Raw genomic sequence first — 15,709 nt, 5'->3', positions numbered from 1 at the left:
ACGAGTTTTTGGAGTGAGCCTCAATACAGGCATACCAGTTGTCGCTCTGGCAGTTACATGGGGCGACAACTAGCTGGTGTCTGCATTTCATTGGCCTTCTTTCGTAAAGAGATTCCCCTGTCCGAATCTTTTTTCTGTCCTCCTCTGTTTCTTGCTTACTTAGTCCTCCCAGAACTGTTTTCCTCTCTCGGGATTCCAGCGGCATATGATAGTGCCGTGACCGCGTGGGCTTCCTGCCACGAGACTTCCTGCGTTGTTGCAACATGAAAGTGCCCGCCAATCCTCGAGTTTACGGGAAAGCACTAGGGGGATCCCAAGCCGAATCACTGTATGGTGAGCGTCACCCTGTTTATAAAAATATAGGGCCGGATATGTCCCATGAGATTCGATGATTAGGTCCATTAAGCATCCATTACGTTGATATCCTTCTGTAACGATCCACACAGACAGGATGATAGGTGCACATTCGAAGATGTCACCGAGGATGTCAACATGAGTAGGCCTCTTAAGAAGAATCACGTACAATCGTGACGAGAAATGATTTTGCTATTACGACAAAACCAATCACATGCTCTTCCCCATGTTGTATGTATATTTAAAAAAGAATAATAATAATTGAACCAGTGGTTTTCAATACTCCCGGTCACCTCTCGATATGCATATTTTGTTAATGACCTTCAACCTTGGAAAGAGACAAAAAACCAAAAAATGCTCGACTATTCAGTCTGATTAAATCAGACTGAACAGTCGAGCATTGCTGAAGGCTCGTGACTGTCAGAATCCCTTACAAAGTTACCTTTGGCCATCGTCTTTCTAGTCACATCCAGTATCCGATATTGACGTCACGCATCTGACCTTGCCCTCTCATTACCTTTCCAAATGCGATTTCGCAACACCTGGTGAAAATTGGTATACTGTCATGAAGCAGGTGAAGCGGTTCAGCTGGTCACATATCTTCATTATCACTGATGATACAGCCAAATCACAAAGGTCATGATGTTAACCATGGTCAGTATAGCGGGACCTGAGAATCAGGTTCCATCAGAGTGTGACGACCTCATCAACGGTCCACTCCTCACACACATGGCTAGTGGCGGACCGATATGGAATCTTGCGAGGCCCCGTAAAATTGGGAGTTCGGCAACAAAAACATTATATAAAAGTGCGTAGATTAGTTTGATTTCGGATAGCTGCCCAGTGTATGAGTAACGTTGCTCTTAATACGTTTGCTGCCTCATAATACATTGATGATCAATCAATAAACATGTCTTTGGCGCGGGAACAACTTTGTAGCTGTAGCAATAGGAAATCACTTCTTTAAAATTGCTTCCGTTTTGCTGTTAAGATTCGCCGTCTTCGCTCAACCAACCTGTATTGCTTTCATTGGGCAGAGAATTATACCTTCGATGGACAATCATATCTTGTGAACACTGACCAAACGTAGAATAAGGCTACCTCATTTTATAGAACGGAAATATTATATCCTGTCATAGGGTTTGACTCTACAAGTCTCTAAAGTAACTTCTGTAACTTGTGGATCTTTGCGCCCGAGGATAAACGTCTGATTCAGTGCAAGGGCGGTTCGCCCCCTCATCCGCCTCTGAAGACAAGACCGGCAACACACTGAGACAAACAAAGTGGTAATCTAATGGATCTCAGTTTATGGTTCATTATTAGTCCGATGGCATTGTCGAATCGAGCTGACTTTTCCTAAAGACTACAACAGTCCATTTCACGAAAAAATAGCACTCAGGTTTTTGGTGATTTCAAACAGAAAAAAAAATCAGTTGAACAACATTCTATACATCGTTTGAACTTTCAAAGCCCGCAGCATAAAATATTCTCTCTGACAGAATCGGATTAGAAATCACCTAGAACACATTTGAAGCAGTGCAGTGACAATTTTTTCCAGTCATTTGAAGCTTGTTTTACGTGCAGTGACTTTTCATGAAATGTACCAAACAATAAGCTCCTTTCCAGCTATAGCAGCTTCTGATATAATTGATAAGAAGTCTTATAGAGAGGCGACATATGGAGGAATCTGATAAGCGAAACCCGGACCCGGTTGTTCGAAACAAGTTTTGTCACTTAATTTGGTCTTATGGTCTTAACTGAAGGCGATGCCAAGTTACGTTAACGCCAGCTTTAGTCATGTTTTGAACAACCAAGCCCTGGCCCTACATTTGACTGCGTACTTTTATATTTATCTTGGTAGGAATCCCTGGCCTCTGCAACGGCCCCTATGTTTAATTAAATAACACCTTTTCCTCACCGAAGCGATATGTCTCAATGGTAATTGCAGAGGAACTAATCCAATAAAGTCATATTAGCTTCCTTCAAAAGGTAGACACCACAAGGAAAGAGAGAAGACCAATTATCTTTGTAAGGATAAGCCGTAGACTGTAAGTAGAACATACTTTGATGACTCTTATCTGTCTGGACGACAACTGCCTCAAGGTATGAGTCCCCAATACCAGCATTGTGGCTATCTTTTCAGACGGCAAATTAGCATTGGTCAAAACAGTTTCCAACAAGAAAAGAAACCATAAAGCTTTTAGAGCTGCGCAATTAACCTTTGACTACCTCATCTCGTGCCTTTCTTGTTGCCTTGATACTTTGTGTAAAGGACAGAAAAGTTACATTTCGAGAAGAGTCAAATCAATTTATTCAAAAATGTGGCGAAGATGATTCTGTGCCTTCATTCGCTTGAGAGGAAACAGACCAAAAGATGCATAAGAACAGAAAGCATATCGCGGCCTTCAGGAAGCTAAGTAGCCACACGTGAGGTTATAATATATCAACTTGGACGGCCATGATTCGAATTATTTCAGAAGGAATCCAGAAACCAGTACAGGTACTGACGAAATCTATAGCCATATCATCAGCGTTCATTTCATCTAACAAAACCCGTCATTGACAGTGTTGACAACGCAGAGGTAATTCAAATTCAATATTTAGTCAACCGCAAGCTGATTTGGTGCAGGACGACACTGCGCGCGATGCTCGACTGAAACTCGATCGTTCCCCGAAGAATAATTTGATTACACAGACCTCTGGCTCCAACCGTTCGGTCGGTTCTCGCTTGATCGTGTCGAACAAGTCGCCTTTGAAACAATCAGCGTCTTTTGAAAAAATATTCATTTTGGCTTATCACAAGTAAAAAGCATTCCTACTTTCTCTGCGGAACCTATCCTATTGATGGTACAGCGAGTGTAATAAACCGCAGGTATTCAATTACATAAAATCGACAGAGCTTACCGTTGAAGTTGTCAAAAAAGTGCATCCGCTCTGAGAGAGAAAATGCAAGAGATATTTACTCTGTAAATGTAGTCCTTGTACCAAGGAAAGTCTCCTCTAACACGATTATAAACTCAATGAAGATGTACGAACTTGACATTGCCGAAGCGAAATGAAAGCCATTTTAGGCATCAAGGAAAGTGTAAGAGCTGCTCTGAATGGTTTAATATTTTTTCAAGCACTCTCTTTATGCAGTGCAGAAAAGAATACATTTTAGTAATTGCGAAAACGATGCTGCGTGGAGACTGAATTGAAAGTCATTTTTGCATCCGGGTTTTCGATTACACCAGTGCTGAGACACTGCCTAATCAGTAAAGGGTGTTAGAAGGTGAATGCAAGAGGGACTTCTGATGCGGATAAGTCAAGATAATGTTAAAGAAATCGTTGCAAAGGGGAATAAACATTGGTAAGCGTGGAAGAAATTGGTGGTGCTCAACATCCCGAGCTCTAGAGTAGTTCTGTAAAACCAAGCTGCTTTGACATGGAGGTTGCCAGTGAGTAGAACAACGTATTTTAAGACAATTCTAACTTCATATCAGGAAAAAGAGATTCTTCGAATTATACATCGAACACTTTTTGGAATGCAATGCAGTAAACTGTGAATTCGTAGAAAATGAAAAAGAAGATGCTTTTAGACTGCTTTGGAATATCATTTTCGCATCCGGGTATTTGATTTGATCAGTCACAAGTCATGCCAGTGACACGAACGTTTTGAAGGCGTCTATAATAGCATTCCGCGATAATGACGTCACTGCAGCTGCTGCCCTCTATTTCCCCATCGCTGAATTACAGGCAATGTCGGACAAACAATGCGGTTTCGTAATGGATTCAGGCTTTCTAAGATTCTTAGATTCAATCTGGCACATGTCCGAGTGTTGGAAATACTACATAATTGTTCTGAATATTTCTCTCTCTGACTCTATGGTATCATTCATGCTAAAAACAATGCAGGGTCAAAGATAATTGACTTTGAAATAAGCTCAAATGTGTAGAAATAAGTGTCGATGTCGGACTGTCACGTGACTAAAACGTCATCAATATCTTATTCAAATGACCTTGTGAGCTATAAATAGTAACGTCGCGGAATGCTATTAGATATAATGGAACTGTGTCGACGAGCCCGCCGCTTTAGATGCGTCTTCTTCACACAGGCCTGATACGGGTATGGGCCTATTTTACAGGCGCCTCTCGACCGGCGTAAACGCGATGTAATGCAGCTTGCATTAAACAAGCACATCGGTAATTTTTTTGTCCATTGCAAAATATCGAAGAAAAGGGCAGGTGAAGGTGAATTATGCATAAGAACTTATGAAGGAAACGCTTGCTGCAGGGTAGACCATTGACCATGTATGTAGAACTCAAAACTGAAGAGCTTTCTATTTCGCATTGGTTTCAAAGAATTTTCTGAGGCATGAAAGGAAATGAATCATTAGAAATTCATATATTCAGTGCAGCCAGAAATGTACAGCAGGCTGAAATCAATCATTGTTATGATGTGAAGATAGCAGAAGGCTTTCGAAAAGTCGTAATTGTGAACGTGAACAGTTGCCGCGGAGTTTCGGCAGGTATTTACTGACAGTCCTGTTAAAGTAGGGCTTGATCTGTCATTGAATGTATGATTCCAACGAAAACGAAACCTATTTCATTCAGACTATTGATGTTTTCCATTAAAATCTCAAGTATTCCGAGCAATGGGACATTTTTCATAGTTTTGGTACTGGCGAAATAAGGGTTCATTTGAATAGGTACATTAAATCACCAGCTAAACCAAACACAACATCTGTCCTGTTAAGAATTATTGTGTCCTCGGATGTTTTGTCATCGCTACAATTACTTGTCTGTTAAACTGCACATTTTTCGCGTTCAACTTCAAGTTGGTAAGACAGACTCATCAAGTGTACGGTCCATTTCATATGGCTTGTCTTATTAACCAACTCAGCTTTCGGGACGGCGCATCACTTGGCGAAATCACGATTAGTTATAGGAGGAAAGAGGGACACTCCTATTAACTCGTGAACCAAAGTTCTGAAAGACACTGTACAACTGCTGCTGTTTGTCCAGAAAGTGCATTGACCGATGAAGTATGGCGAAGACCTCCAGATCGACTTGCACTTTAAGACTTCCAAGTGTTATATTGTTCGTACTTCTAATTGAGTACACCCGAAACCAAATTCGATATCCGCGATGTAATTGTTGTCTGAAGGGCACATAACTTGGTAACATTATCATGCCGTGTCAAACTAAGGTGATTTAGAGGTCATTGAGGAAGATGAAACAGCCAGTGAAGCAAACTGACTTATTTGGGGAGCACTCTTACAGGGAGGTAAGTGGACAATAAGAGAAAATTTGTATTATTGATAAATCTTTTTTCCGCATCATAATCTTGAGACACATGCTGATTAACTTCTGGGAGACCCACCCATTGCTAAAATACGAGGTCCGGATAAATTACACCTGTACGTGCCCAAAGAGAATCCTTTTGTCCAGGTCGTAAACTTGTTTCTCCAACCTGGTGACCTGAAACGGATGTGAATTGGTTTCACCCCGCAATCGACGCATTGCTAAGACACGAGGACGCGGTAAATGATGGGGACCGCATGACTCCCTGACCAGCGGATGATTGAATGCACTGATTTACTGCCCATTAGACAAAGTGTAACGATCACTGGAGCAAACACACATGTTGGGCGAGCACTCCAGAACGGAAATAAGTGGGCAATAACTGGAGAAAAACAAATTATGCCAGCGAGTAACAAGTTTACGATTTCTCTTTATAGTTTGATTTGTCTGCCCTGACATGACCATTTTGGCGGAGTTCCTCATTTGTCAGTAACATCAGGCGGGGAAAATGGATTACTATAGCTTCAGGCGGGAAAATGGATTACCAAGCTTTTCACCCAACTTCCCTGATCTGCCTAACTTTGGGCCTATCGGAAATGCTGATCCTAAGATGTTAACGACAATTTTATACCAATGTTAGACTTGACTTAGAATACCGCTGTCATAATTGCATTTCGTTTTTATTTCATTTTAGATTTTGTTTAAGAATCCACCTAATTAACAAAGTATAAACACCCTCCACTAGTTCTACTCATTCACTGGAATAGCTATAAATCTTCCAGTCAGAAACACTCTTTACTTCCAATCCCCTGGGGCCTGTTCTGACGTTGGCTCAAAAGAGATGTTCAACTAGTGTTCCATGTCTGTAAAGCGAACCATTGGAACAATTTCATTTTTATTTCTCCAGTCGGAAAAATTAATAACGTATGTATTATAATGTCACGTAACCATTCAAATACGATTGCTTCAAATCCCTAAGGCGTTTCAGATATCGCCTACACAAAAATGTCTACTCATCCGAAAGATTTGATTCGGCAATATCCGTGAAATTACATGCCCGCCGGCGGACAGGACAGCGTGACAAAAGACATCCGAAGAGGATTCATTTAAGTCCCTATGGCGATATTACTGTGTGGTAACTTGATTGAAAATGATGGAGCTTTTGGCGTTTATAGGGAGTTATTTAACACAAGAACAGGAATATCCCATCCGTGTAACTGCTCAAGCGTTGTCTCACCCAGGTGCGGAAGGGATGGATTCTTCGCGCAGGGAGTCGACTACCAACGCATCTCCTTGGTAATGTAGAATGGATTCTAATGAGCCAAATTCTTTATCACTCAATCAGAATTTTTAGCAACCTTGAAATAATTGCCTTGAACATTTTCCAATTCATAAACTATCATCGTGTCTCCCACATAATTGAAGAAATAATTGAGGTTTTACGGCGGCGATAAAGCTCGAAGAAAGTTCATAATGGCGGTAAAATGAGAAAAAAAAGAAATGACATGACATGACATGCCCGCCGCCGCACACTGAGCGATTATTTACAACTCAACAAGATGCAGTGAGTTGCAATGAATTGCAATTCATCATTGTTGTAATTTGTTGAATTCGAAAAGACATCCGTCGCACACTGAGTGGAAATGAATTGCTAAAAAGATATTGCACACTAAGTGACTATTCATTGCAACTCATTGCAACTGACTGTACTGCCCTGTCTACAATTTCATGATCACCGCACACTGAACGATTCATTGCAATGAATCGAATTGCAGATAATCGCGTATACTACGTATTCTCGGACGGCAGAGCACACTATAGTGGTATTCGATATACTCTGCAGAAAGTCGAGTGGAAAAGATGAGCGATGATCGCACATTACCAATGACGGTCAGACGAGGCGTTAAATTAGCCGTCATCGCAGATCCCATCTGCAGATATCAGAGTTATACTCAATATATCATATTTACTCTCGTAAGTGCTAATGTATGAAGGCCGTGTGCGACAAGTTCGCTGGTTAAAAGCTTGCAAAATTAAACACCTTGGATTAGAGCTTTCAGCCCAAATCGATTTGAATCATTAAGCCTACTGATCAAGATTCGAAACTCAACTTCACCTGCATGTGAGTTTGAGGTTGATTGAATATGACGCCGGTTTGCACAGGTGTGCCAAATCAGTGATTTATTTATCGGTCACTAGAGCCATATATGAGAAATCGTAACGAACTCTATAGCATTCCGCGAAGTCACTATTTATAGCTCACAAGGTCATTTGCATAAGATATTGATGACGTTTTAGTCACGTGACAGTCGGACATCGACACTTATTTCTACGCACGTGAGCTTATTTCAAAGTCAATTATCTTTGACCCTGCATTGTTTTTAACATGAATGATACCATAGAGTCAGAGAGAGAAATATTCAGAACAATTATGTAGTATTTCCAACACTCGGACATGTGCCAGAATGAATCTAAATGCCCTAGTTAGAAAGCCTGAATCCATTACGAAACCGCATGTTTGTCCGACATTGCCTGTAATTCAGCGATGAGGAAATAGAGGGCAGCAGCTGCAGTGACGTCATCTTCGCGGAATGCTATTGAGGTAGATTTTAAAGAAGAATGACCTATAGTAATAGCATGGTAGATTTGATTGACTAGATACATGTATGTTGCATGATCGATGGCAACGCCGTGCCCGATGGCGCCGTGGAAGGACCATGCTAACAAAAAAACATGACATCAAAAAAAGATTCTGAAAACACTTTTGTTGGAAAGCCCTTTATATCCTTTATATCTCAAAACGTCTGTTGTAGTGTCACTTTCATTCAGAAAATGTAATTACGCTGAGAGCAGTTTACACGAATCACTAATCGAATGGCCAAGCAGCAAGCAAAGACCTCGTCCGTTAAAAGGGTCACGAACACGTTTTTTCTCCTGAACGATAAGACCTCCCTTATTCTTCTTTTCGACGATAGCGCATAATCCTGTCAGGCATTTAGAAGAGGGGACGACCGTGGCAGATTTACCTATATAAAAACTACCATGATCAGATCTCTCCAAACATAGTATTTTTCTGCCATATCTGATGACCTGGTGTGACCATTGGCAGGGTGATGTGGTGTTGATAAATCAATGGTATTGCCGTTCAACAGGGAGATAAGTGAATAAGATTATGCCGCATCAGGTCTCAACCTTAAATATCATCGGAGATCAGCGCTGATAGCTTTTTATTGTCCAGTTTATTGGCCATTTGTTGACGGAAGGAGAGGGACTCTGAAGCGCTTTTGTTAGCGTATCACATTACTGCATCGAGATCGGTCAACTGGGAGTCGTCGCCTATAGGAGAACATTTTGTAGTAACTTCGCACAAGCATCTTCATGACTTTGACCATGACTAGTTCATCCAAAGATGATTACGATGCTACTCAAGTCGAAGGCTCCTTTATTGCTCCAGCCGGTATTTGTTCAACGCTACCTTTATTCGAAGCAGCGCTACGGCAGAGCCTCTCGCTAATTTTCCTGAGCTACACCGAGAATAATCTATCCATTGAACCGTCAGCTTCCAAACCACAGTTCACACGAACTAGCAAAAAAAAACCCCACTAACATACCTTTTCCGAACGAGGGATCAATTTACTCGACCTTTTCGAACGACAGGTCAGCTTACTCGACATTTCGCACAATCCCATTTTATTGCAAATTTTCTTCCGTGGAACACGTTCATGGCGACCATCAGTGGTTGTCTAATACTTAATACTTAATACTTGCCAAAGGCACCGGGATGGGTCAGTAATGACCGTGGACCTTTGATTACCATCGACTCCCGTACTAATTAGATTCCCTTGCCATACGTGACCTGCTGCTGATAGGGAGGGTGACCCTCCTCAATCAGATGCTAGGACAAAGAATACGTAAATATTACCAGTCAGGCATGCCAGGTAACAATCCCAAAACGGGAAGTTGTCGACCAACGAGCTATTTCGCCCTTCTCACCCGCCGATTGGACGACCGCCTGGTTTGGGGTTCTCCCACACTCTCGCTATAACCAGTGCCATTCTTAAAATAGGTTTGCGCACAAAACGCACATCAATACGTATGTTCTTGTTGATTTAGATATGATTTCCCAATTCGATATGACAGTGTATTTGGTGTAAAACTAGATGAAGATCGGTATCGCGAATCAGCGAGGTATCGCACATTTTCTGAATGTGTAAAGTGCTATACATATTGGATAGTCGGCCACGTGTCGGTACAGATACATGCAGATCTTGCTATTTCCGTGAACTCCCTAAACCAGCTACCTTGTGATACATCTCCTGGAAAAGTAGAATCGAGGAGTTCCGATGGCTTGTCGCCCAAATTAATTGACGGCCTGATGTCTTGGCGTTCTGGGATCCTAGCCTGACAGATGACCTGTTGGCAAGGAACAAAAAATAACCTATATCCACCAGGGATGACGTGAAAGGCAGTATGCATATTTTCAGCGATACTAATGATGAGTTTCGTCACGCTTTCAGGAAAATTAGCATCGAGGCTTGATTCCCCAGTCGTCTTATTCAAAGTTTCAAAGACTTCTTTCCTCGCCAACTGAAAGAAGGTTTGGTAAAAGTTGCCGTTAAAAAAACTGAATTTGATTATTATCTAATTTGAAATATCAAATTGATCTCAAATGGAACGTTGCTGTTGTCGAACCTTGGGGAAATTATTTAAAACTTATTACATTCCGCCGCAGAGTTATGCTCAATACAAACCATAGTTTTTAACATCGATCTCGAAGGTTTTTCCCTATAACGTCAAAAATGTAACTGCCTCATTTATCCTGATTGAACATCGAACAAGGAAAACTTTGCAAGATGTGCGATGCACAGTTTCCTATACAAGTATATAGCTTAGCAAGTAGTGTCTTTCGGTAGCAAAGGCTCAACTCCTGAGGCTTGACATACTGGTATTTCGATGTTAATTTCAAATCGTCTCCAACCATGCCATCAGTTACTGGAAGATTGTGATATATGAAAATAGACGCTGGGGGAAGAGCGTATTAGGTTTCGTTCTGTTTAGAAAAAAAACGCAGATTATTTTTTTATTTGAGATTGAAATTGAAATGCCCATTTGTCGCAAATGCGAAGGCTGTCGCTCTGGCATGCGACTGTTGTCCTTGAGATCCACATGTAACTTATTTTCTTAAAAGCCTGAAAGTGCATTTGGAAAATTTTAGCTGTAAAGAGCTCCACTTTTTTTTACATGATCGCTCCCACAAGCTATACTCTACATGTACCTGACGACTATATTAAAGAGGACTTGACGCGGTATGTGTCGTGCAATCGGTTGGCGCTGCGCAGTTTATCAAGATATCATTTTACATGTACCTAATTTCATGCTCGAATCTATTACCGTTGCTCGATTTATTGAAGTTATCAAACTTGAAGGATATGTGCCGCAAGACATGTGGCGGAGTTCTTTCAAATGGCAGTAGTGTTAAAATTCAGTGACGATGGCAGGTTTGATGGAAAATTTCTGCAGTGGTTATTTTTTTGATGATGTAGCTTTCAATTTTACTAATGGACTATATTAATTTTTGCTAAAAAAATTGAAGAGCTCCTTTCGAAAAACGTCTATTTCGTTGTCTCTCCTACTCAAAAAAATGTACAATTGGCCCCAACCCAAAGCTAAAAAGCTGTTTTTCGTGGCAATATTTGGGAGGCAGAGTGAAAAGGCTTTCATCATGTTGAATAAGGTCATCACACGATAAAAAAGTTCTCTGAAAACTAAAACTTTCTATCATTACAGCTCAGTTGACGCCATTTTCTGGTTACAAATTGAAAAAAAGTATTTCTACCGAAAGGAAGACTTGATAGAAATACCCATTTTGAAATTTTATATTGAAATCATGATTTTTGGTCATGATTTCATTCATTTTTTGGAATTGTGCTTCGGAAAGGTTATGCATACACCTCCTGGGAAATTCAACGTAATGAAATAAAGTTAGAAAAAAATATCTATTTGCAGCGCAAACGCCACCTCATTGCAGACGGAAACCAGCGTTAAATTGACGGAAATTTCTTCCGTAATTGATATCTGCGTAATATTTCACCGATATCTCTGAATTTTCACTCGTTAGACTAGCTCATTAAACCACGAAATTACGGTATATCCTTAGGGGTCGAGGTTACGATCTTTTGGAAGCCATCTGGAAAAATTCAATTGCATTCTACTAAATTTGTGCACGAAAAGCGGTAGTTAATTTGGGATGCAGGAAGAAAATCGATTTCTTTGTAAATCGATTCATGCGGCAAGTGCTGGAAGTTTGTTCCAAAAAGTCAATGTTGCACCAAATGAAACTCTGATATTATGCTAGAGGCTTGATAACGTCTGCACTGCTGCTCGGTGCATTTAAATTTTTCCTCTAAAGCCTGATAAATTAAGTGCTACCTGCTCTTTCAGCAAGAGTGCTCTGTGGAATTATTGCCTATTTCACAAACAAAGTTGCATTAAAAAGTTTAATTGAGTCTAGAAGGGTGAATCAAGACGAAAAAACTAAATTGTTACGATCAGTTTTTTTTTATTCTGACCCAAGTGTTTTGTACTTACCCACTCTTCAGTAACATTGAGCGTACCGTTATGTCAGGAAAAGGCTACCTTGAGAACATCAAATTTCGATACTAATTTACTGTACCGTCTACTAGTATACTAATTTATATACCTTTAAATACCTCTGCGACATGATCAGGCAGACATTTACCTCCTGGGCCCCCATGATGCCTGAAAGAAACATTACATGCATGGGCAGTCTCCTTCTCACGCACTCCGAAAGATATTCCAGTCACTCCATAATCTCCCACCGCTTTCCGTGGGCGCACTGTCAATTGATGGCATCACGAAATGGTTAGATCAGCCAGCCATTTGAATTTCTATGAACCAAATAAACGTGCTTGGTTTTTTTGTCTGCGATACAGACAGTGACGAAGAACATGCACGGCTGTAACAAAATACCTAGCCTCCAAAATTCCAGACGCCAATTAGAATTATCTTTTGGTCAGGAGCCCGCCGATATTCTGGTGACCGCTAATGTCACCAGGTAAAATGGCAGGCGTAACCGATACGCATTTCGTTCTAGAATTTCGTCCCAGCATAGAGGGTAGATTGGGTACCAATCTACAAACACGATATCGAACTTTTTTTCTTTCCGATAAGTAATGATAATGTGTCTATTCCATTTTCGATATACATGTAATTGTTTTTTATATAATTTCTCGTTTCAGTTTGCCAAATTTTTCTCGTTTACCTGGAACTTTGGAGAGTTCTTGTGCAAGGCACTGTACTACCTACAGAACCTCTCCGCTATCTGCTCCGTGTTGACGCTGACCACCATGAGTGTTGAAAGGTAAGACCCGTGTCCTTATGGGGTTTTCTTTTGTTTGTTTTTTTGCATTCATATGCACTGCATTTCGTTTGTTTTTTATGTTGTGGCTAGAAGTAACTTCCACATGAATCATTCCATCATCTCTATCTTAGCTATGCCCTGTTGGTTGGTGTTGCACAGCGCCACAGCGTTTATATTTCGTAAAGAAATAACGATCATCAAGGGTCACGTTTTCTGATCATAATGAATCCCAAATCTTACATTGGAATATATATGGCAAATGATTCAAGCGAATCCTAGTAAACAAGATGCACACGTGTAGAGAGAGGAAAGGAATGTAACATTTGTCAAAGTCTAAAATACATTGAATCCACCTTTTTTAAATAGAAAACTGACGAGGTTGTGTGTTCATTTATCGTCACATGTATATGCAGCCTGGGATTCGTGCAAAACATTCTGAAGCATTATTAATTACCAATGGGCTTCCTATCATCTGCTGATACCAGTGGGAGACCATTTGTTAACTCGTATTTTCCAGTTTCGAATGCTTTCTGGGTCAGTACGTACCCATAACACGATTAATTTTGCCAACAGGAAATGATAAGACACCAAATACCATTTTGTTACTAGCCTGTAATGTCTCTGGCATTTGGCAAGCCATCGATTAGTCCCAAATGGGTACATAACCTCGCCAGAGACAGGACAAAGCATGACATGTTTGCGCCAGGCCTCATTTTTCAGTTAAGGATAACATGGACAACCCGCCATTAAGCAACGTGGTTCTGGGCCTGAGGAAATTATTGACGCCATAAAGACATAGCTCCTGTAGTGACAATGGATGGCATTGGGTGATGGCCGGGAGTAGCTGGTCTATGTAGTGGCCATGACTATCTCATTCGTGGGTGGGTCTAGATTGTATTATACGTAATGCTGCAGACCCTGACCTTTCTTACTCATAACCTCCGCAGTCGTTCCCCGAGATAAAAACCGATACTACACGAAATTGGTTGGACAAATATCCAAATAGTATCTGATTTCCCAGAGGAAAAGCAACCATTTAAGTCACCGATGTTTTTTTAACACCACCGACTTCTGTAAACAGATGGTCTGGTGACATTTTTTTCCATTAATGAATTATAATAGTCCCGTACCACAGGGGTTTTTGGTGAAAAGCAGATTCTCGGTGGATAGTGCCTAAAGTATATACAATTTTAGAATAGATTGAAACATGTACCTAACTGACGGTATCAATTCCTAAATCCAATGAAATATTGACATGACAGAGCTTATCAATCATGTTCACCGCCGTTGTTGGCAGAGTGGCGGACGTTCACCAGCACGGGACATATTTACTCAAAGAAGCAATTAAGGAGGTATGAGACCGTTCTGACGTTCTCCCTCACCGACCAGCAACTAAAGGAAATACATCAGAACATGGAGGCATTCTTTTACGAAGACACTGAGCTAAACATGGCCGTTTTGGAAATTGCGATCGAAAGCTTATCGTATACGAATTACAAAGACAAATTGGTTGTCATTATGGGAAGCGACGGTGCTGCAAAAAAATGATTTGCAACGCGCCGATTTCAGTCGTCATATTCCGATTGGACGATTGAATTGCAGTCATCAATCCATGGTTGTAATGCCGTATAATGGAAAACCCGGGTAAGGATTCATTCAGCGATGATGACGCTGATTACTGCATTGGGACCTGGCGGAGGCTATTTTCTGTTGAGGAAGATCTAAAAGCTAGAGGTGTCCGCTGAGGGAGGTTCCACTGTATAAGCATGATAAGAGCCATTTTCACTGCTCACACGCTGTGATGCAATCGAGAGCTGGTTCAATAGATCCAATAGAGAGGGAGAGCTACATGGTCATGTACAAATATGTAAATTGAATTAGTACGATTTTTCCGTTCGCAGTTGATACACAGTCACAGTTATTACAAGTAAAATTATTTCCATCCTTCATGATATTGAAAAAAGGCCAGTGAAATGTTTTAAGGAAAACTACTAGAGAATCGTTCTTTACGAAACTGAAGTAATAGCATCTACTAGTTTTATTCATATCACAAAGTATACTAGTAGACCGGTACGGTAAATTAATCCATACTTGAACTGAAGTAATAGCGTTTACTAGTCTTTATTCATATCACAAAGTATACTGGTAGACGGTAAAGTAAAGTAATTCATATTTGAACTGAAGTAAAAGCATTCACTAGTCTTTATTCATATCACAAAGTATACTAGTACACGGTACAGTAAATTAATCCATACTTGAACTGAAGTAATAACATTGGCACTAGTCTTATTCATATCACAAAGTATACTAGTAGACGGTACAGTAAATTAATCCATACTTAAACTGAAGTACATGTAATAGCATTTACTAGTCTTTATTCATATCACAAAGTATACTAATAGACGGTAAAGTAAATTAATCCATACTTAATATCACTCATGTTTGCTACTTCTTCGAGACCCAACACCTGCGGTAGTTTGACTACTTCATGCACTCGTCTCTGCACCAAAGCACGCGAGCCCAATATCTGACATCAGCTAGTACCTTGGGTGTAGATAGACGTACCAAGCCACAAAATCTCTATCAAAGGAAGGAGTTAATATAATGATTTAAAGTCTATTTCATACCCTTAAGCTCTCTTGTTTTTTCCCAAAGGAGTAGACATTTTAACCCCAATATTTTCGATCTCCA

At 40.5% G+C, this 15,709-nt stretch overlaps 1 protein-coding gene across 1 annotated transcript in view; it reads left to right on the top strand.

Annotated features, from left to right (window-relative positions):
• LOC135486153 (QRFP-like peptide receptor) overlaps nucleotides 1-15,709 on the top strand; it is a 55,502-nt gene that overhangs the window by 15,745 nt on the left and 24,048 nt on the right. Inside the window, exon 2 of the mRNA XM_064768718.1 lies at nucleotides 12,897-13,018. Coding sequence (XP_064624788.1) covers nucleotides 12,897-13,018 — 122 coding nt within the window. The remainder of the gene's footprint in view (nucleotides 1-12,896; nucleotides 13,019-15,709) is intronic.

The sequence above is a fragment of the Lineus longissimus genome, chromosome 4 (genome assembly GCF_910592395.1).
Source record: "Lineus longissimus chromosome 4, tnLinLong1.2, whole genome shotgun sequence".
Lineage (NCBI taxonomy): Eukaryota > Metazoa > Nemertea > Pilidiophora > Heteronemertea > Lineidae > Lineus > Lineus longissimus.
The sequence above is the reverse complement of the archived record's forward strand: the minus strand, read 5'-3'. Positions and strand labels throughout refer to the sequence as shown.